Raw genomic sequence first — 23,479 nt, forward strand, 5'->3', positions numbered from 1 at the left:
TGCGATGAGTAAAACACCGAACAACATAAAAACAAAGGAAAGACAGCAGAGCCAGAGGAAAGCGAGAAACTAACAAGGGACAGAAAGGAAGGAAAACAGAAGAGAACTTCCTTTCTGGAAAGGAATTTTGGGCATAAGGCCACCAACAGAGTCCAATTCAATGGCAAATCAGTCTTTTTCTTCAGCTTCTGTGATTCTCTGTGCTTCTTTCAATCAAGATAACAGGTGAAATTCCTCTCACTAAACGAACAAACTGTTAAGATTTTGATGACTTTCTTTTTTTCAGAAACGGTTTGATTATGAAATTTAAACGAGGGTTTATATGATATGTTTATTAAAAGAAAAATCCATTCTTTGTGATTGTTGTCTTCTTCTCTTCAGTGTTATTTCCATGAATATTGACTTGCAATACTATCAAATTGCAGTTGCTTTGCTATTGGAACTAGGGATGGATTCAAGATATTCAACTGCAATACTGGGAAAGTTTTTTATGAAAGAGGTCAGTTAATACCAAATCCAAATTTGTATTTCTATTTGGATTTGTATTTCTATTGAAGGATCGAATTCATTGATATACACTGCCTTTTTGTCCCAGCTATTTAGACCAGTACTTTTGAGAAAACCCATAAATTTATAATCTTGAATAACCCCGGGGTTGGATAGAAAAAGAATTGTAGCTACAGATAGGTTACTTCTAAATTTGGGCTAGTTGATTCGTCATTGACTTAAAAAAGTGAATATGGTGAATTTTTATTTCAGAAGTAGAGAATAATGTGCCCAACTGGTCATTGGTTTGACTCTGGAAACTGCCTCTCTGCAAAAGCAGGTGTAAGGCTGCGTACATTATAACCCTCTGCAGACCCCACAGTGGAGGAAGCCTTGTCTGCTGGCTACATAATTTTTCTTTGTTCGTAGTTGCCTTGTTATTCTTTATCAAATATATATATTTTTCTTCTTTTGGGTGAAGTCAAATATGTGTATATGATTGTCATATTCCTTACTTGGACTTATTCAACTAGGAAAAGTATAGCTCAGTATATGTACCATGTACAATTGATGATACTATGAGAGGCAGTTAAAATCATTATTAAATCTATCCTGATGGAATATGATATTATGCTAGCAATTGGAGCTTTTAGCATCGTTGAAATGCTGTATGGTACAAGTCTTCTTGCCATTGTAGGAGCAGGGGAGCAGGTATTTACATGGTTCTTATTCTTCTGTGCTTCTATTTTGAGAATACGCTGTTCTCCAAAGTATATTATGGTTGATTGTTATGACTTTAACTGTCTGCTGCAACAGGCATCATTGTCCCCACGTCGGCTCTGCCTGTTCAATACTGTGTCTGGTACTGCACTTAGGGAGCTAAATTTCTTGACATCAATTATTGCTGTTCGTTTAAATCGGAAGAGGTCAGGATGTCTAACATATTGGTTACCATCAGATGCATCACCCTTCTCTATGTAAATGAAGTTAATCAGCTTGGTAGCATTTGAATAGTTTTACTAGTACAAAAACATTTTGAGTTGTCCAGATTGAAGAGCATTTATAGATAGCTCAGTTTTCTGGTTTAGTTAATATTTGACAGGATTATTCAGACCTTATAATATAACTGAGTAGCCTATCTAGATCTACATTTCCATCATCTTTATGATAAAACTCTTTGTTTCTGTATGCCTGTGAGCTCAAGAGTGAAAAAATTGATCACAGTTACTTGAACAAGATGATTGACTCTTATGTATATGTAAAATATCTTATATAATCTGATTTAGTTCAATAAATCCAAATGCAGGCTTATTGTAGTATTGCAAGAAAAGACATTCATATATGATTCAAACAGTATTGCCATCCTGGACACAGTAGATACTGTGCCAAATGCAAAAGGTAAGATTATAATTCTTTTACATTCTCCTCCCTCCCTCCCAAAAGAATTTTTTTCTTTCCCTTTTCTTTTGTTTGGATGGGACTTGAGAGGAGGGGGGGGGGGACCCTACATTCTGAAGACAGATTTATTTGAGCACTGGATCACTCATTAGTCCAAGTCAATTATTCAATAATACTTTGTATTTACTTCATCCTCATTCAATTACGGTATATAATAAACATTTAGACAATAACATAGGGGCCTTATGCAAAATTCAAAATGCTCATATCTTGGTTTATACAAGGAATAAACTTTAGAATGGTGGAAAAACCTCAAATAAGGCTATTTTGCGGGATGGAATGAGTATTTCTGTGCTATGCTCCTATTTCGCTGACTTTGTTATGTTCTAGCATTGTATATCTGTGTTCATGCAAACTTTGGTATTATTTGTTGACAGCCAATTTGCTTCAGTTACCTTACATGCAAGTTTTATTTCAGGGCTTTGTGCATTTTCTCCTAGTTTAGATGGTTGCTATCTAGCTCTTCCAGCAAGTACAACAAAAGGATCTGTGTTGGTTTATAATGTGATGGAACTCCAATTGCATTGTGAGGTTAGTTTTTTTTTTTGGAGACCTGTGTAATGTATATCACTTATGGGTATCGTACAATTTGCTGTCTATGAGCTTTATGGATTTGTTTGCTTTATTGTTTTCAGTCGCTAATTTGTTATTGTCCATTTTCACTTCAAATATTCACTGCAATTTAACTTCTGTCTTGTAAGTGGTTATTCAAGAAATTTGAATTACAACAGCAATAACAAACTTACCCTTATCCCAACTTAATGGGTCAGCTCTGTGGACCCAAACAAAAGAAAGTAGGTAGAACTAACGTCTAAACAAACAAGTGGGAATGAAAAGAAGGGAAAATGAGAATGGGAAGTGACACAAGCAATGGAAAATGGAAAATGGAAAATAATGGAAAATAAAAGAAAATTGAAAGATGAAAGAGGCAAAGCATAGTAAGTCAGAAGAACCTCAGCTTTAATACATTCATTTGTTTCTTTTTCGTTCCTAGTTTTCCTGCACATCCAGTTAAACATCCTCATATTGCTACACGTAGCTTTTCAATATGACATCTCTTTACTGCCCAACATTCTATTTATTACAGTCCTCTAGAACTTTCCTTTTATGCTTTCAAGGAATACGTTGGTCACACAACACTTCAGACACACTTCTCAACTTCAATCAGCCCATTTTGATTCTCTGAGAAACAACATCCACTATTTTATTTATTTATCAATGACCTCAAATATCTGAAATAGTGACTTTTTGGTTTTCCTCTTTCCTCATTTTACACCATGTCAATATCCAGTATAGTGGGACCAAAATTACACAGTAAATTGTCATTTTACCAACATTAAAGCCTTCTATTGTCAAGGTCACTTCAGACACACCTCTCAACTTCAACCAGCCCATTTTGATTCTTTGAGAAACAACATCCACTATGTTATTTATTTATCATTGACCTCAGATATCTGAAATTGTGACTGCAGTTTTCTTCTTTCCTCATTTTACACCATGTCAATTTCCACTGTAGTGGGACCAAAATTACACAGTAAATACTTCGTTGTCATTTTACTGACATTATAGCCTTTATTGTCAAGGTTGATCTCCATAGGTCTAGCTTTGCATTAATGTTCCTTATCAATTGAAATGATATCATTGGTGAAGAGCATACACCATGTTTGAATGCTTTTGATTATGTCATCCATGATAAGTGCAAAAAGCTAAGTGTCTATGCTGATCCCTGATGTAACTCACTCATAATTAGGAATTCCTTGCCATAACCTCTCATATATCATCCAGTCACCATACCCTCATACATATCCTTAGTTACATCCACATTTTGCTCAACACCCGACTCTTCCCGTAAAACTTGCTGGATTAGGTCTCTAGGAACTTAGTCATAGGCTTCTTCTATTTCGATAAAGGCCATATAGAGATCCTTATTGCCATCTCTATATCTTTTGTTAACTTCCTCAATAAGAGATATGTTTTGTTGTGGATCTATCCAACATAAAGCCAAATTGGTTCACCAAGATTTGAGTTTGATGTAAATCCAATTCTTGGGTTAAGGTTTCTTGGGAACATTCCCTTGAATTCAGGATTTGCCTAGAATCCCAGCAAATATTTCAAAAATTGTATGGGAATCCTAAGGACAGCTTTGAACTAGGTGGGAGTTGAATGGAAATACTTTGGGAAACAAATGGGTTATAAGGAGATGATGGGAATGATTTTGGGATATCCAAAATCAATATGTGATGTAACAAAACTAAAGAGGAAGGGAAAATATTATTCCTAGGATTCATGGAAAGAAACTAAGTAATTTTTGATCCATATGGGTAATGGTTGAAAGGGGAAAATTAGGGAGACTTTAGAGGGAAAACAGTTCAAGGATTCTTCAAAAACTTGGGCAACTCAATTCTTTCTTTTCTTTTTCTTTCTTTTTTCTTTCTTGTTTCTCCTTTTTTATTTTTCTGCTTTTCTGTTGCCACAAGAAAGAGAGATAGAGAGAGAGAGATAGACTGAGAGGGTTTGGAGGGGAAGGGGAGGGGTCATAGGGTAGGGACAGGGTGAGGGAGGTTAGGGAGATTCTGTACTTACTTGGATTGCTTCTGTAATTGGCTGGGCTGCTTGTTAGTTGATTGGGGAAGGCTGGAATAAAGAAGAAGAAGCTGATTTTGATGGGGAATGTGCTGATCTTTTGAACAAAACTCTTACTCAACCAAGGCCCCCTCAACTAAGAAACCCTGATCCTCAAACTTAGTCAACTTTATTCAATCATCCAAACTGAGAAGTTCAGAGAATACTAGCCTTCAAAAGGCTTTTGACACTATGTGGGGATCCTTAGCAGACAAGGATCCCATTGCTTAACATGGACTCTTGATTTGGAATCTAACATTTAAAGACAAGCTTAAAATAAAAGACTAATTGACTTAAGACTGTATCTAAGGAATTCCACTAGAAAAAGAATTCCCTAGGACACTTAATCACTAACTATTAAAAGACAACTTCTAATTACAGCTTGTTATAAAACAAGCTTTAATCAATCAAAACAGTAGCTGAACTTGAAAGATAATGGAGAAGAAGAAATCAGAGAAGAAGAAGAAGAAGAAGAAGAAGAAGAAGAAGAAGAAGAAGAAGAAGAAAGAGATGAAGAAGAAGCAACAATGGGCTGTGATTCTAGCTTCACACTCTTAGAATTGCTGCCTCTTATTTATAGATATCAATAGTCTAGATTACAACTTGAGAAGCAAGCCATCTTGCCCTCTAAAAGGAAATAAACAGTACAACGTGTGGACAGAATTTTTTAGTCTTCTAAGTTCTAAAATCTGTCCAAAATAGAAAGTACTGAAAAAGGAAAGTTCTAAAAATAGAAACTAACATAAAATAGAAACTATGGTTTCTAAAAATTACCAAAATTTGTGTAGGAAGATTCCTATGCTAGAAATAGAAAATAGAGTTGTATATTTAAAAAGGAACAAGGAACAATGGCATAATACTGTTCATGTTACTGTTCACATGAACAGTAAAACAGCCCAAAACTATACTTAAACAAATGTAAATTCTTAAAAGATAAGATCCTCCTAAAAGATAGGAATTTTTTTTTTTAATTCAAGAGTCTCATCTTTTCAACAACCTAACCAATTCCAAGACAACTCAAGTTAAGAAATAAAAGCCAACATGAACTCTAGAAAATAAATCTGGAAATAATTCCAGCACTGAAAAGAGGGCTAAAATGCCCTAAATACCCTTACTAGCTGGTTTGGCCAGCTTAAGGGGGCTTTTTGGAGCCAGCTTAGGGGTCCCTCCTAGGGTTCGGCCAAGGGGTGTCTCTGTGTTCACATTAAAGTCTCTTCTCAAGTAGGCTCCAAATGTGTTACTCCGAAAGTCTTCTATAGTTATGGTGGCTCTAGACATTACCCTTATTTTTGTAGGTCGGGACTCTACTATGATATAACCAAGATTGGCCAGTATAGGGCCCATCATAATTTGGCCCAAAACAGCCCACAAATCATGCAGTACCAATAGCTGACCGAATTCCCTAAGGGATATTCTGGTCATTTTACCACCCCTTGAGGCCAGAGTGGTCTAGTTACCTTCCCTATGCTGTTAGGTGTTAGAATCTATTTTTGTTTTTCAAACTGAATTAGTAGTCAGAGTCCTGATGTAATTAGGATTCCAAGTAGGTCCATTCCAATTGGATTCCTTGTTCAAGTAGGAACTTGCTTGTGCAAGTCTCTAGTTAGGAGTTCCAAGTAGAACTACTCTTCTAGTTGCTAAGTAGAGTCTTAATCTTAGAAGGAATTCTATTTCAAATTGAGTTCTTAATTGAGTCCTAAGTAGTCTTCTATTTGTTTATTGAGTTCTATTTCAAATTGTCTTCATGCAAGGCTATAAGTGAGCCATCTCTGTTGTAACAGTTCAGATCAGATGAATTTACTCTGTTGTAACAGTTCAGGTTAGATGAATTTAAGCTATCTGAGTTGTAAAATTGAGATTGGAGACAAGATTGTGTTGTGGGATCCCCACGTCTCCACTTCTTGAAGCTTTGCTATTTTCTGAAGAATTTCAACTTGTTTCTCCTCCCTTAACTCTGCGGCGGCCCCAGAAGCATCTTCAAAACCAGCAGCCCTTCAACAGCCCCCTTCTTCATCAATTAAGTGAAATCCCAGCCCTTCCCGTACCCCATTACCCATCATAACCCCCATTCAACAGTCCCCTCCCCTCTCTCTTCCTTGTGACAACAGGCCCTCTCCCAATCACAAAACCCCTAGGATTCCCAACCCCTTTTCCCTATCCTTCTCGCAGTAGGATCGCACCCTTCCCCTCCCTCATCTAAAACCTCCTTTTCCCTCTAGGACCAACTTCCATTAGTTTCTAAAATTCTGCAATTCAACTTCTACCTCTAGAAACCTATTCCCTACCCCAATCGACCCTAAATCATTTCTAAACCGTAGAAACCCTATAAACATTAACGTAGCTTTTCCCTTTCCCCTAATTTGGATGTCAGTTCTGAATTCAGAATTACAGCAACGTTTTGAACTGAATTCTATAAAGTCTACAATTCTCACCCTCAGCTAGCCCTTGCCAACCCCTCCTAAAACCCTAGAACCATCTGACCAGTCCCTAGACCTACAACTGCAGGGTAGACTTGATCTAGGACAACTTCTGTCCTTGAGAATTGACTGAGATCAGACCTAAAAGAGTAAGAGTAAACCCAAAGTACTGCTGGTTAATTAGAGAAGATCCTGAAGACTGACCCAGTATTCCTGGGTTACATCGCACCACTTCTCCTCCGATCATCTAGCGTTTTTCTTGTGTCTAAATCTTGTGAATTAGTTTGGCTAACCAACATATGCCACAACCTTCTAGGGTTTCCACACTTATATTGCAATCTCATTTAGGTCTGGTATCCTATCCGTCTTCCTCTTCCTTACCTTTGAATTTTCACCACACTGACCTTTCTTACATATCTATGACGTGTGCTGTCCTGTTGAATATTGGAATCATCCAGATTGGCTCCATCCAATCTATTTGGTGCATCATAGATATACTCATTATTTCTTCGCATTATCCATTATCCTCAGTCTTTACCAATACTCCTCCATCATCGTACTTGATGCATCTCACCCTGATCAAAATCTCTACTTTCAGTCTTTGCCAATACTCCATCATCGTACTTGATGCATCTCACCCTGATCAAAATCTCTACTTTTCTATTCTCTCATCTTGGCTATCTTATAAATAGCTTTTCCTCCTTTATGTTCTGTTTGATATAGAGTCCTCATATTTCTTTATGTTTGTCATTCTCACAATCTTCCTAGCTTATTTCTGGCATCAGTATTATTATACCTCTTTTTATCTTCTGTTCATTTTGATCTTTACCATGTCTTAGAAAAATCTTTCTTGGTCCTAATGGATGTTGGACATCAGAATTTTAATCAACAAGTCTTCATCGGAGCTTGGCAACTACCGTATGTTTTCCTTAGTGCATCTTTAGCAACCCTCTTGATAACATTGTCTCGTCCAACATTGCATTGGTGTCTCCCTTAAAGTCTAGCTGTTTGACCACGTTATCAATAGATGTCCTTAGCAACTGCCTTTTAATCTCCATCACCTTATCTTAATGATGCAGATTCAGCCCCAAATTGTGCTCATTTCCTAGGATCAGGCTTGGGGTTGGTTCATCAATTGGGCCCCCATTGGATTTTTTTTTAATTGGCCAACTTAATGGGCCCAAATGATGGGTACATGATTTGAGTATGAAGATGCCTTACTTAGTATTTTTTTTCGTCATGGCCCTTCCAGGAGTTGGTATATATTATTTAGTGAGTCCTTATTAGAGCTGATGCATTTTATATAATTAGTCCTTGTTGAGGCTAATGCATGTTATTGAATTACTCCTTACCGTAGTTGATTAGAAGTCCTTGTAAAGGGTTAAACTGTAAAAACCAAGTCCAATTAGAACATATAATTTTTAAAATATGGGTGAAGCAAAGCTATGTGCTTGGTGTCAAGATTGTCAGAAATAGGCAAAAGAGATTACTGGGTTTATCTCAAGAGACCTATATTGACAATGTCTTGACTAGATAACAGATGCACAACTGCAAACCAATTGATACTCTAGTGGAGAAGGGTTTGCATTTGAGCCTTAATATGGGTCCTAAGACTCCAGAGGAGAAAACCAAGATGGAAAGAGTTCCATATTCTAGTGCAGTGGGTAGCCTTATATACGCTATAATGTGTGTTAGGCCGGATATTTGTTATGCAGTGGGTTTGGTTAGTCGGTACCAATCATTCCCAGGCATAGAGTATTGAAAAGCAGTCAAGAGGATATTGAGATATCTCAGAGGAACGAGTAATTACATGTTGTGTTACCAAGGATCGGATTTGCGGTTAGTTGGCTATAGCGATGCTGACTGGGCTGAAGACATTGATGAGCACAAATCAACCTTGAATATGATTTCTTGCTGAATGGCGGGGCCATTTCGTGGTGTAGCAAGAAGCAGACTTGTATATCCCTCTCGACCATGGAAGCAGAGTATGTGGCATGCTCAGCTGCGGTTCAAGAGGCTGTTTGATTGAGGAGATTCCTACGACATACTTGATTTGTGATGACATCCAAAGAGGCTGCTCTTGTTTACTATAATAGTACGGCAACTCTTAGCTATGTCAAGGACCTCAAGTATCATGGGAAGACCAACATATACAGTTGAGATATCACTTTGTTAGAGACATTATACCAAGGAAGAAAGTCGTACTTAAGAACATATATACTAGTCAGATGGTAGCTGACCCTCTTATCAAACCTATAGCCAAGAATGTTTTTATTTCTCATATAAAATCCTTGGGCTTGCATAGATTGTGATTTACTTATGTACTGAAACTTTTTTATTATTGAGTAATATGAGTTCATTCCAGCATTTATTTTCCCACTTTCTGTGTGATTATGTTCTTCTAGCATAAAACGAGATATGTCAATAAGCAAGAGAATGGCTCACTCTAACGAGCATTCGCCTTTGGAGCTTTGGAGGCGAGCAGAGATGAGACGAATTGTGAATGACTTTGTGTAGGTCAATCCATAATCATGATGTTGCCTTGATTTGGAATCAAGATGAGTTTCTCTATTGTGAAGAGAATTGACATGAATGTTCCCACTATTCATGTTGCCCATAGGAGCCAGTGTGAGTACTTTATGTGGCGCTAGGGTGGCGACAATAAAGAAACTCGGGTTAGGCGCAAGAGGTTGCGACTAGACTAAAACCTGTATGGTGTTGAGAGGGACATACATTCTATTGTGTATAGAATGCTCCTCCATAGCATGTATATCATACTATGTGTGCTTAGCGATCATTGGAAATGAGAGGATGGATCCTTGCTCCTCTCATTGTGTGAGTCTTGGACCTTATGGTCCATTAATGTTCTTAATGACTTTCGACGACATCATGAAACGAAGGGTTGATGTGGCTACTTTGGGGTGTTACCTATAATCATGATTGATTCGACTTAAAGGGGCATTACCGGGAAAGGAGTCAATCCTGAATGTAGTGATGGTTTGGGGTGAAAGGAAAGATTTGATTCAACTGCACCCTAAAAGTGTTTGTTGGTGCCAACTGTATGTGTTATAGTAGTGAACATTTTAAGGACAAGAAGGTGATCTCTCAGAGGGATCGAAATACCTTTAGTCTGGTGAGTTTGAATAAACCTAGGACCCTGTGGTATACTAATGCAATTTTGATGTGTTTCTTTGAGTGATGTGTCATTCTAGGAAGGTTTCTAGTTTGGGGCTCACACGTGTAGGTATATCACCGGTCGCACAACCCATTTTGCTAGTATGACTTGTGGATGTTAGTGTCTGGGACACAAGTGGTTTGTGTATCTGGGATATATAGTAGAGAGATCAATATATGTATATCTGGGATATACATGTGTGTCTTAGACACACTGTGATAGAGAGATTGAATGTGTATATTTAAGATATACGGTGTGTCTAGGACACACTGTAACAGAGAGATTATCACTTGCGCTTGTGCAAGTGGGAGATGTTGGGATTTTTTAATTATTTTATTAATAAATTATATGCCCTAGGGCAGATCTGGAAAATCACTTTTAGGCGGTTACAAAATATAGGGATATATATTTGTAACCATCGTATCATTTGAGAAAACACATTATTCGTGCGTGAAATTTTCCTGAGAAAGGTGGCTCCCATGTCTCTCTCCCACTCTCCTAGAAATGCAGGAAGGGCTTCCTTCCCTTTGCTTTAGATTTCTATATCATCCTTCCACGGCATTTGGGTTGTGGAATTTATTCCCTTTCCTAGTGATTGTGGAATCAAACCGGTGGAACTTTGGTGGAGGAACGAGGACGTGGAATCCAAATTTTACTTTAGTTGCAGATATTCTATATTTAGGAAAGCGAATCCAGGTAAAGATCTTTCCCCTTCAATTAATCGAATTAATAGATTAATTGATCAATTAATTGAAGGGGAAAGATCCTTACTTGGATTCGCTTTCTTAAATATAGAATATCTGCAACTGAAGTAATCTGGATTCCACGTCCTCGTTCCTCCACCAAAGTTCCACCGGTTTGATTCCACAATCACTAGGAAAGGGAATAAATTCCACAACCCATATGCCGTGGAAGGATGATATAGAAATCTAAAGCAAAGGGAAGGAAGCCCTTCCTGTGTTTCTAAGAGAGTGGGAGAGAGAGATGGGAGCCACCTTTCTCTGGAAAATTTCACACACGAATAATGTGTTTTCTCAAGTGATACGGTGGTTACAAATATATAACCTTATATATTTTGTAACCGCCTAAAAGTGATTTTCCAGATCTGCCCTTGGGCATATAAATTATTAATAAAATAATTAATAAATCCCAACATCTCCCACTTGCACAAGGGCAAGTGTTAATCTCTCTGTTACAATGTGTCCCAGACACATATGTATATCTTAAATATTCACATTCAATCTCTCTATCACAGTGTGTCTGAGACACACATGTATAACCCAGACATATATTGATCTCTCTACTATGTATCCCAGATACACAAATCACTTGTGTCCTAAACACTAACATCCAAAAGTCATATTGGCAAAATGGGTTGTGCGACCAATGATATACCTTGCACGCGTGAGCCCCAATCTAGAAACCTTCCCAGAATGACACATCATTTAAAGAAACACATTAAATAAGCATTAGTATACCATAGTGTCGTAGGTTTATTCAAACTCACCAGACTAAAGGTATTTCGATCCCTCTGAGAGATCACCTTCTTGTCCTTAAAATGCTCACTACTGTAACACATACAGTTGGCACCAGCAAACACTTTTAGGGTGTAGTTGAATCAAACCTTTCCTTTTACCCCAGACCATCACTACACTCAGGATTGACTCCTTTCTTGGTAATGCCCCTTTAGGTCGAATCAATCATGACTATAGGTAACACCCCAAAGTAGCCACATCGACCCTTAGTTTCATGATGTTGTCGAAAGTCATTAAGAATACTAATGGACCATAAGGCCCAGGACTCACACAATGAGAGAACAAGGATCCATCTTCTCATTTCCAATGATCGTTAAGCACACATAGTATGATATACGTGCTATGGTAGAGCATTCTATACACAATAGAATGTATGTCCCTCTCAATACCATACAGGTCTTAGTCTAGTTACAACCTCTTGCGCCTAACCCGAGTTTCTTTATTGTCGCCACCTTAGCGCCACATAAAGTACTCGCACTGGCTCATATAGGCAACATGAATAGTGGGAACATTCATGTCGATTCTCTTCACAATAGAGAAACTCATCTTGATTCCAAATCAAGACGACATTATGATTATGAATTGACCTACACAAAGTCATTCACAATCCGTTTCATCTCTGCTCGCCTCCAAGGCTCCAGAGGCGAATGCTCGTTTGAGTGAGCCATTCTCTTGCCTATTGACATATCTCGTTTTATGCTAGAAGAACATAATCACACAGAAAGTGGAAAAATAAACGCTGGAATGAACTCATATTACTCAATAATAAGAATGTTTCAGTACATAAGTAAGTCACAATCTACGCAAGCCCAAGGATTTTACATCAAAATAAAAACATCCTTGGCTATAGGTTTGGTAAGAGGGTCAGCTACCATCCGACAGAGAGGCGTACAACCTCCGAATAATGCAACAAGGTATCTCAACGATATGTTTGGTATTCCCATGATACTTGGGGTCTTGACATAGTTAAGAGTTGCCGTACTATCACAGTAGACAAGGGTAGCCTCTTTGGATGTCATCACAAATCCAGAATGTCGTAGGAATCTCCTCAACCAAACAACCTCTTGAACTGCAGCTGAGCATGCCACATACTTTGCTTCCATGGTCGAGAGGGATATACAAGTCTGCTTTTTGCTACCCCACAAAATGGCCCCGCCATTCAGCAAGAAAGCATATCCAAAGGTTGATTTGCGCTCATCAATGTCTCCAACCCAATCAGCATCGCTATAGCCAACTAACCGCAAATCCGATCCTTGGTAACACAACATGTAGTTACTCGTTCCTCCGAGATATCTCAATATCCTCTATGCCTGGGTTTGATTAGTACCGACTAACCAAACCCACTGCATAACAAATATCTAGCCTAGTACACATCATAGCGTACATAAGGCTACCCACTGCACTGGAATATGGAACTCTTTCCATCTTGGTTTTCTCCTCTGGAATCTTAGGACCCATATCAAGGCTCAAATGCAAACCCTTCTCCACTAGAGTATCAATTGGTTTGCAGTTGTGCATTTGGTATCTAGTTAAGACATTGTCAATATAGGTTTCTTGAAATAAACCCAGTAATCTCTTTTGCCTATTTCTGACAATCTTGACACCAAGCACATATCTTGCTTCACCCATATTTAGAATCCAATCAGGTGAGTTTGAGTCAGTTTTTTATTCAGTCAAGTAGTTAAAATCCACTTAGGACTTCTAATTTTTAAAATTTCATCATCTGTAAGGCTATACAGGCCATCCATCACATTTAATAGCTACATAGATTCAGATTAATAAAATCCAGCTTTTAAGCTCAAGGTTGTTTGCTTTGTTGATCCATTGGGAATAGGGTTCTCAACTTGGAACTTCCAAGTGCGTGAGATTTGGGTTTCTCGTGAAGCCAAGCAGGGATTCCTTTGCAGCTGTGGATTCAGCTTTTGCTCAAGACATTCCATTCCATCTTCTCCGTCCATTTAAGTGGCAGCCGTCATATCCCATCCCCTTCCCTTTCATGTTTTTTATGTCTTGAATTTTTGGATTTTTTAAAGCCCTAAAAACTAACACTGCATATTCCAATTTAGCCATCTGAACTTCCAAACTTGGAGGATCATGTCCCTATATCATTACCTACATTTCTTCCAAGTTTTAGCCCATTTTGACACCCATACTCTAGGACCCCATGTTTAAAATATTCACCCAATACCTCATAACAGAAATTGCAAGAAACTCTTCCTTGGATTGTATAAAATTGGCTGGGATAATATCTTGAAAGAACTAGGCCTAGATTCAATGAAAAGGGCTACATCACTTGGATTTCATATGTTCCTTATTCCTTCGCATTTGTGCGTTGAGGCATAAATATAGGATCTCTGTTCCATGTTGGGCCCTGGGTGGTTAGGCTCTTTCTTGGGGTAACTTTATAGTCCCAAACATTGTTCTATCTGCCCTTTTTATTAGGAAGAGGTCTGCATGGTTGGTATTCCCACTTTTATAGGTAACTTGTTGCTCCTTTTTCCCCCCCAAAAAGGGGGGGGGGGGGGGGGGGGGGGCAAAAGTCGTTATGAGGGGGGGGGGGTGGGGGTGCCCCCCTCCCCCTCCCCCCTACTCTTGTGGGGGTGTTTTTTTTTTTTTTTTTTTTTTTTTTTTTTTTTTTTTTTTTTGGTGGGTGGGGGGTGGGGGTGGGGGGGGGGGGGGGGGGGGGGGGGTGGGGGGGGGGGGGTGGGGTTTTAAAAAAAAAAGCCCAAACACGGCCCATTAGCAAAATAACGGTTTTTGACCGGTTTCGGTTTGGTGCGGTTTGGGTTTGGGCTAACTAATGGTTTAGATTCGGTTTGACTAACGGTTTATGGTGTGTAAGAAAAAGAACAAGAAGAAACAATTGAGCATCCTACAACAAAAGCGAAAATTATATGGAAAGCAAAGTTGCTATTGGTCAATTTCCATTAAAAAAAACCCACCCATTCTATAGAAATCAAGAACCTAGATATTAAGTAGTAAAATGACTATTTGATCTTTGAATTCATGCTTAATTTTTTTTAATTGTCTATACCAACTACCTAATGGTAATATAATGATTCAAATACTATTTAATGTAAAATTACAAAACAGGTTATAATGGGTTGCGGTTCGGTTTCATGGTTGGTGCGGGCTCCACAACCCCTTAGCCCAATTACGGCCCATTAAGGTTCGGTTCGGGCAATAACGGGCCGGTGCAGTTTGGTTTTAATGGTTCGGGCTATAAATTGACACCCCTAGTCTCCTGCAATAATAAACGATATATTTGTCCAAGGGTGGTGTTTGTTTTTTTTTTTTTTTTGGTGTTGCTCTTTTCTTCCCTCTTATATTCTTTTTGTTGTTTTTTTTCTATTTTTTTTGGGTTTGGGGGTTGTGGGGTGGGGGGTGGGGGGGTGTGGGGGGGGGGGGGGGGGGGGGTGTGGTTGGGGGGGGGGGTGGGGGGGGGGGGGGTGGGTGGGGTGGGGGGGGGGGGGGGGGGGGGTTTATAAAGATTCTTTTAGAGTTGGTTGAAGGTGAATGGTGGGGGAGTGCTTATTTATTTATTTATTCAAATTTTTTTTTTTGGGGGGGGGGGTGGTGGTGGAGGCAATGGATGTCTTTCCCTTGTTGGAAAATCTTCGGGTTGGTTTTGGTTGGGATAGACGGAAATATTCCATGGTTACCAGTGTGAAGGGTTCAGGGCTTGGGGGGCTGGGAGAGGGGAACTTGTTTGTGGGTGGGAATATCTGAAGTGCGTGAAGCTGTGAGAAAAATCAAGGGGTTATTTGTAGGTAAAAGCAAGGATAAGGGGATAAAAAGATGGGTAAGGTGAATGCCAGAGAGAGAGAGAGAGAGAGGGGTTGGATGATGGAAAAGATAAAAATCAGAGATCAGAGTTAGATGGAAAATCATGGTTGAGATACAGTGGTGAGAGTGGAAGATATGGAAAAAATTGGTTGGGAGATGGATGCAGATGCAAGAAAACCGTGGTAACCACAATGGAGTTGGTCCAAATTTGAGGAAATCGTTGTTCCAGCTCCAAGAAAATCAGGGTTAAGGAGATGAAAAACAGTGGATGGAAGAGATAGAGGTAGGCGTGAGATGAGAGAATCATTGATACTGTGGTGAGAGAAATATGTGAGTGCTGCATGGTTGTCAAAGCATCTGCCTAGGTGCATAGGCCCATTTTTGGGTTCGGGTCACCTTGCTTGGTGTTGCGTTGGTTTTTGTTGCCCCCTATTGCCTTGCCTCGCCTTGTTGCCTTGACAACCATGGAATGTTGTGAGACAAAATCAGAGGTGAGAGCTAGAGTTCCATTGATTTTGAGGGAGAATCAGGGGAAGGTCACAGGGGATCTTGAATATAGTAATGTGCATGTTAAGAGTCATAAATGGGGAAAGAGGGGGGGGGGTGAAAATAGATACCTGATCTGCAGGGTTATCCACTGTGATGGCTCTACCACGAGCAACTTCAGAGATCGGTAGTCGGGGGGAAGACCAGTTGCCAAACAATTTTCAGATGTCTCTGATGTATAGATCTATACTTGAGGCCAATTATATTTCATAACCACCATAGATGTTACACAAGTTCAAAATATTTGTATCCAATGGTAATCATGGGTATTTCACCAAGGGAATACATGGAACTGTTTTGGACTTATGACTGAATTTTTTGAAAATCATGGGAATATAGTGAATTCCTTGAAGCATTGATTGTAGATGAGGAAGTGTTAAGAATCTGTGCAAACCAAAATAAAGTGATGAGTGCAGTTAGATGAAGCATCAATACTCATAATCATAAAAAGTTATAGAAACTCAAAATGATTACATTAATGTGAGCCTGAAACAGGAATTTCAATATAACATTAATGGTTTTTGCAATGTATTGGAGGTTAATGTCTTCTAGGAATTTTTGGATAATGGAATGATATTCTGCATTTAATATGATATTGCATTCTTCAATCAGAAATCTGATTGTTTTGCCACATGTTTCATATTTCTCTTGCTCGTCTTTGTTTCTGATTGCTTCTTCTCTCCCCCTCTTCTGTTGTTTTTGGTTGCTATTGGTTCTTTTATATATTTGAAATGAATTACCATATGCAATTAAACCTTTGGTTGTGAGATATCAGATTTATGTTTTGTTCCCTTTGTCAGTTACATACAGTAAGTTTTATTACCTTTGTACTTTAATTCATGTTTAATATGATGCAAATTACAGATAGACGCACATCGTTCACCATTGGTCGCTATTGCACTTTCTTCCAATGGGATGTACATAGCAACAGCTTCTGAACAAGGAACCATAATCAGGGTTCATCTGGTTTCACAGGCAACCAAGGTGAAGCATTACACTTGATTTTTTTCTTCTTAACCAAGGGAATTCTGATGCAGTCCCATACCATAAAGGAGGATGGTATAAATTGCCTATCACATCTGAAAATGAAACTTGAATTGTAATCATTGATATATGAGATGCTAATATAGTTGTTTAATGTTTCCGAAGGAAGTTTTTATCCTAGATAAATGAAACTATATGCTAAAATTTGCTGGAGGATATTATAAGTTTGACCATCATATTTGGTAATCACCAGTTCTTCACTTCCTAGATTTCAAAAGAGAAAAAGGAAGAGTCACCAGATGTTATGTGGACGTCAGGCTTCTTCCTTCTTGCTTGACTTCTACCAACTAGTGTCCTGATAATAGCACGGATCAAAATAAAAAAAATAAAAGGAGAAAGACTCAAATCATCATTAATGGTTTGTCACTTTTGCCTTTAAATCTTTGGTTGTCTGCAGTATATACAACCTAACCATTCTTCCTGTTGCAGTCATATAGTTTTAGAAGAGGGACGTACCCGTCAACTATATATTCCTTGTCATTTGGACCATCTACAGAACTGCCAGATATTCTTACTGCTACAAGCTCTTCGGGTTCTATTCATGCATTTTTTCTTGGATTTATCCTAGATCAGAGGTGAGAATGCCCTTCGTGAAGAAATGACATTTATTTGACTGACCAGAAAACAAACGCATTTAATTGGAAATTCCTTCCCAAATTATCATATTCTTTTTCAGTGCTAATACTCGTATGATTCTATTTTTTTTTGGACTAACCATTAAATATATTCCGTGGAAACAAATAAAGATCCATAAGATGTTATTTAGTTTTATACCATATGTTACCATGTAAGGAGTTTTTAAGTTGCATGCCATATATCTATCATTTACTATAATGCCTCCAGGATCTTCTATTTTTCTTCCCAATAAAATGAAGCCTTCACATGCAGATAAAGGGCCCTAAACAACCCTAGAAACATAAGGACTATGTGGAAAATCCAGCAAATTAACATAAGCCAATTGGACATTTCTCTTTTAATTTCAATCCTATGGTCCACATCGGATAGCTCTTATTCTCTTGGTCAATATATTTTCAAGGGTGAGCCTTGGTGCAATGGTAAGATTGCTCCATTGTGACCAAGTGGTCACAAATTCAAGTCTGAAAGCAACCTTTCTACAAAAGCATGGGTAACGTTGTCTAGATAATGACCTTCCCTGGGAGCCTTGTGCACTGGGTGCCCCCCCCTTTTTTTATATAGAAATTAAGGTTGGAATCTCTTTTGTCACATGGAATAAGGTTATGAGCTATAGGACTGAAACTTACCACATTTGAAAAGGGATAATCTGAGGAAACTGTGGATTCAGATCCTTTAGACTTCCAGGCTGCCAGTCCTGTCATTTCAAAGACTTGTTTCAATACAGCAAACTGTTGCTGTTGGTCTGTGGAGATACCTTCTTTCCATGCACCATGGTTATCTGCTGCATGGGCAGCTGATTTGGGTGGTTTGACTATGATCAAGTATAGCTTGGATTTTGCCATGTGTTGATCTCATTTATATTGCCCACCCAGTTATATACATTTGATTGCAGAATGTCTGTAAAATCACACCTTCTAATTTTGTTTCTTTTTTATAATTTTACAGAAGCAAAAGATCAAGTAGCCTTCTTGGATCAATGATTCCAAACTTGATAAATGATGCCTTTGAACCTGGGTTTCACCATGTATTTCGTAATGCGAACCCACCAGGAGTCAAAAGGTGAAGCAGTTTCCAGCCATTATATCCAATTTAAAGTAACGTTAATTTACCTGTTGGGTATCTGTAAAAACACTACATTATTATTAGTGTATATTCATGGTTCATGTAATGCAAAGCTTTTGGATTCATTTATTAGCATTTCCCACAGTAGATTTTTTTGATGAATAATCATAGAAGGTATGTTTAGGGTTTCATCTGGCAGAGCTACCAGTGGGGAACATTAAGCAGCGAGATCCAAACATTTTTCACATGTTCCAAGTGTTTTACATTGCTTTAATAGACTCATTAAGTTACTTGGGTTACATACTTGTGTGCATCTGAACTTAATGTTCTCTTTGACACGTGTATTAATTACATTGGGTATTCTGGAGCAGTTATGCCACGATTCGCAGTATAGACAAAGTTGCCAGCACCTCTGTGTCCCAAATTGCAACTTCAAAGTAAGTTCTCTTATATGTCTCCTTGTCCTTGTTACTGATGAAAATGACCCAAGTTTAACATGGGGGCTCCAGATCATATGCAACTAGCTTTGCTGATAATGTCTTTCTTGGTATATTTAATTACTTAAATTGGTGTTGATGTGCAGCCGTGCCACGATCCGCAGTATGGACAATGTTTCCAGCACATCTATTTCCCAAGTTGCTACCTTTAAGTAAGCTTTCTTATTTTTGCATGTGGTTCCAGATGAAAATGACCCAAGATTAGAGCCAGGGCTGTAGATCCTAGGCAACTTAACTGTCAGGTTAAAATCCTTTGATTTATTACTCACAACTGCCATGGAGTTGCCTATGATATGTATCTCTCAATATAGACTTGCTGACTTACATTTATGGATGTTGTTCTTACTTGTTTAGTATTGAACTCTGCAATTTGGTTGGCTTAGGACTTGGAGTTATACAACCTTTTTTGAAGCATATCGAGAACTAGACCTGTACATATATCTACACAATTTTGATTGCATTTAGTTTTTTTTAAGAAATGCTTTTGGTGCTTAGTGGTCTATGCAAACTTTTTATGTGGCTGATTTCTATGACTTTTCATGCAGAGAGTCAGATACAGACTAGTATTCTTCATTTCACTAAAAGTGGAAGAATCTTTTCTTTTTGTCATTTTTATGTTATTTGGCTTTAACTGCAAGTACAGGGAGAGAATATGGATCTGGACCTCTAAGCTACCTTCTGGTTTTGTCTAAAATTGCTATTATTCTTCTGCTTCCAAGAAATATTTCTGAGAATTATTAATTTTTTTGGTCATTTAGATTGTTCATTTACAGTTACCTAAGTTATGACATCAAATCCATCCTACTGGTTGTGATCTTTATTGTTCTGGCTCAGTCTGGATTTTATTTAGTTTCCTAATTCGATGCATGCAATAGGATTGCTAGGATCAATAATGAGGTTAGGGTTCTAAGATCTTGCATGTTCAACAAGTTGAATAAACATTCTGGATGGATGGATGCTGTGTGTCTTGGGCGATAATTAAAATAGCTCACTCATTTATGTAGATGTTTTTAGCTCTGGTTCATAAATAACATATTCTTCTTGTATTTAAAAATAGAGATGGGTTAAAATTTTCCCCCCTCCATTGGATTTTGCAGAGCCTGCATTTCAATCATCACAGACAATGGTTACTTCCAGGAGTATAGCTTAAGTTTTGACCATATACATGAACCATTTTGGGAATTGGAACGTGAATTCAATTTATTAAAAGCAGCTCCAGATAATGTTAATAACTGATGATCATGTGAGAAACCAGTTCATTCAACATTTCAACTGCAATGAAGTACAGACTGACAAAATGAAGTTCATGAAGGGAGCATTTGTACAGAGTGGGACATACGCTGATCTGGTGTCTGGCATACGAAATGGAGAAAGGGATCCAACTTCCAGTTAATTCAAATGAGTGGTTGCCATCCAGACTTCCAATGACTTGGAGAGAGTAAAAAGGTCAGTATAGCCAAAAATGGAGGCATTATTCAATGTATATAAATATTTTTTACACTAGCATTTTAAAACCCCCTCTCCGGGCGGGGGACTGCTAGTGTGGAAGCCTTCACCACCGGTTCTCCCTATAATCTAGTTACCCATTGCCACCCCTCTTCTCTTTTTTTCGTTCTTTCTTTCATTTACTGTCTAGCACACATGTTTGCTATTTACAGTTTTGAGTAAATATCAGACAATGGTGTCAACTTATCAATAAGAAGTCTAATATTCATGTTTGAAATCTTTTTTAGTGTCATGATTTTTTATCCTTCATTCTGATTTCTTTTGTGAAAATACACTCTAATTGATAACATGCAGTAATATCTAAAACATTGCAGATTTGCTGTAAATGCTAGATCAGTTATCTGCTACTTGGAAGATAGCATCCTATGTTTGGGTTGACCTGCATTCCATCATTACTAGATTGAGACATATCTACATTATTGTTTAACTAGCAGAGTTAACTTACTAATCCTAGCCATATTAGTAGCCCTAGTAGCTAAGAAATTACATGCTGGTTCTTAACATCCACTCTAAGCAAAGAAATATCCCCTGCTCCTCCTTGAGCTGCATGTCAAATCCTCTCTCCTTCTCTGTATATTTTTGCTCCAACTGACTTATCTTTTCTCTACAGTATCTGAATCTGTGAACCTATATCTTTCTCTCCACTGCACCACCTTACCACACATGGGGTCTGCACCCTTATATCTATTCCTTCACAGGAAAAGAACTTTGTATTCTCCTCTCAAGCCTTCAAGCATATTGTTAATCCCCAGGTCTCAATGCACCACCTATGAATATTTGCCAAACCTTCTTTTAATACCAGGTTTGGATGAATATAGACACACACAGGCACATACATGAAAAGGGAAGAAAAACACATTGACATATAAAAAGCACTTATATGAGAAACTAAATGTGGTTCCATACAATGATACAAATGTCTGCATACATCCGATAGTATCAGAGAATTTTAAATCAACCAGAAATGTTTTACACTTCTCTCTACCATCTTGTGTGATCTCCTTACTCCAAATAGGATGAATAGGAACCACTGCAAACTAAGGGTGTAAATGAATAACTGAAATCCGCTTCCGAATTCATTTGCATCCATTTAGGGATATCCGGATTTGTCCGATTACTAATAGGATGCAGATATGGTATACCACATTCTTACCGATTATTATCCGTCCGATAAAATTATTCTATTAAGTTATTTATTTGGATTTATTTTTCTTATTTTTTTAAATGTTTTTTCCTGTGATTTAACTATTTTTCTAAATTTTCTACTAAAATAGCTACCAAAGTTGTTAAATTCTTAAATTTCAAACCTAGCCCTCACAAATAAAACGACAAAGATGTAAACAGGTAGTCAAAAACTTGTATCATGCCCATTTAAAAGAATCTACTTAAAAAAATAACTCGGATTATCATCCGAATCTGACTGAATCCGTCCAAAAACCAATAGGATATTATATGAATCTGTCCAAATATAATAGGATGCAGATATGGTATTACCACTATCCGATTTGGATCCGATTTGTTTACACCCCATATGCACCACATGATAAGCAGTGTTAATAGAGGCAGCACCAATTTCTTTTTAACTGAATGTGTTAGCTACCCTGATTCACAGATTGTGAGTGTAATGAGCTCATATTGTTGAGGGTGTCTGTGTCATACATATTAGGTTCAGCCCAAACAAAAAGCCCATCACACAGCAGCTTAGCCCATTGAAGAAAATGAAATCAACATCCACCCCTGACAGAATTTGAACAGTAATAAAAACCAAACAAAAAACAAACACAAACAAAACAAAAAAAAAAAAAAAAAAAAAAAAAAAACTAAAACTGTGAAGATAATATAATCATTGACTTTTTCTTCTGCATTTGTTTTGTAATTAAACTCCTTTCAAGGATTATTTTCTGAATGTTTTAAAGAACTCCTTTAACTGTTGATATGCTTTGGAAATGATCAAACCCATCAAGAGGAAAATTCCCTGATGAACACTACAAAGCAGATGGCTGTGTGTACTGCAGAGTGATCAGTCAACTACATAGTAAAGTGTAATGCCTGCATTTGAAAGATCTAAGCTTGATCAAACATTTGATGGGGCTACCCTGGTAGAGATGGGTTTTCTACTCTTCCAGTAGGAAATGACCTGAGCCATGTACAATAAGAGAAAAATCCCCAGATAAGTGGTACATAATATAGCTAACCATTCCTTCTCGGCATGAATTCATTGTGTAGAGCATCCTTGCATGATTGACACTCATAACAAAAGGTGTTCAACTTTGTGCTGCTCCACAAATGGCAGTTTGGATCAATGGGAGAGCTGTTATTTGAGGGATGAGAGTTGCAAGAGGCTGCTGGTCCTTTGCAGCAAGCAGTAAAAATTGGATTACCAATCACAGCAGCAGAGATTTGATCCCGGCAGAAGTCGCTTTCACGCCAACAATCCTTCAGTTCCACCCAGTTCCCTGTCCCAAACTTCCATGTAGCTATAACAGAAATGGTGAACCCAAGAATCATGACAAGTTTCATAACAAAGTAGCTCACCATAATCAGATGAGATCTCGAAAGAAATTCTTGCGAGGGTGAGCCACCATTCACCTAATAACCAACAGGAGTGGGGAATGATGAATAGAAAAATGAACAGAAGCAGCACTAGCGTGAGATCTATGATGCTTGTGACAGAAAGTCCAGGTATTTCATCTCCATCAGCCATTTTTA

General features: G+C 38.1%; 1 protein-coding gene across 1 annotated transcript; it reads left to right on the forward strand.

Moving 5' to 3' along the window:
• On the forward strand, window positions 1–22,272 carry ATG18B (autophagy 18 B-like protein). Its single transcript, XM_089152684.1, has 12 exons — window positions 1–225; window positions 426–499; window positions 1,124–1,197; window positions 1,303–1,412; window positions 1,793–1,884; window positions 2,363–2,475; window positions 16,890–17,009; window positions 17,499–17,644; window positions 18,651–18,764; window positions 19,139–19,204; window positions 19,351–19,416; window positions 20,362–22,272. Exons 1-12 carry the CDS (start codon window positions 161–163, stop codon window positions 20,498–20,500), a joined length of 1,179 nt encoding a protein of 392 aa, XP_089008810.1. The 5' UTR covers window positions 1–160; the 3' UTR covers window positions 20,501–22,272.
• Window positions 22,273–23,479: the final 1,207 nt, after the last annotated feature.

The sequence above is a fragment of the Hakea prostrata genome, chromosome 4 (genome assembly GCF_041222555.1).
Source record: "Hakea prostrata isolate BN-2017 chromosome 4, UWA_Hpros_2, whole genome shotgun sequence".
NCBI lineage: Eukaryota > Viridiplantae > Streptophyta > Magnoliopsida > Proteales > Proteaceae > Hakea > Hakea prostrata.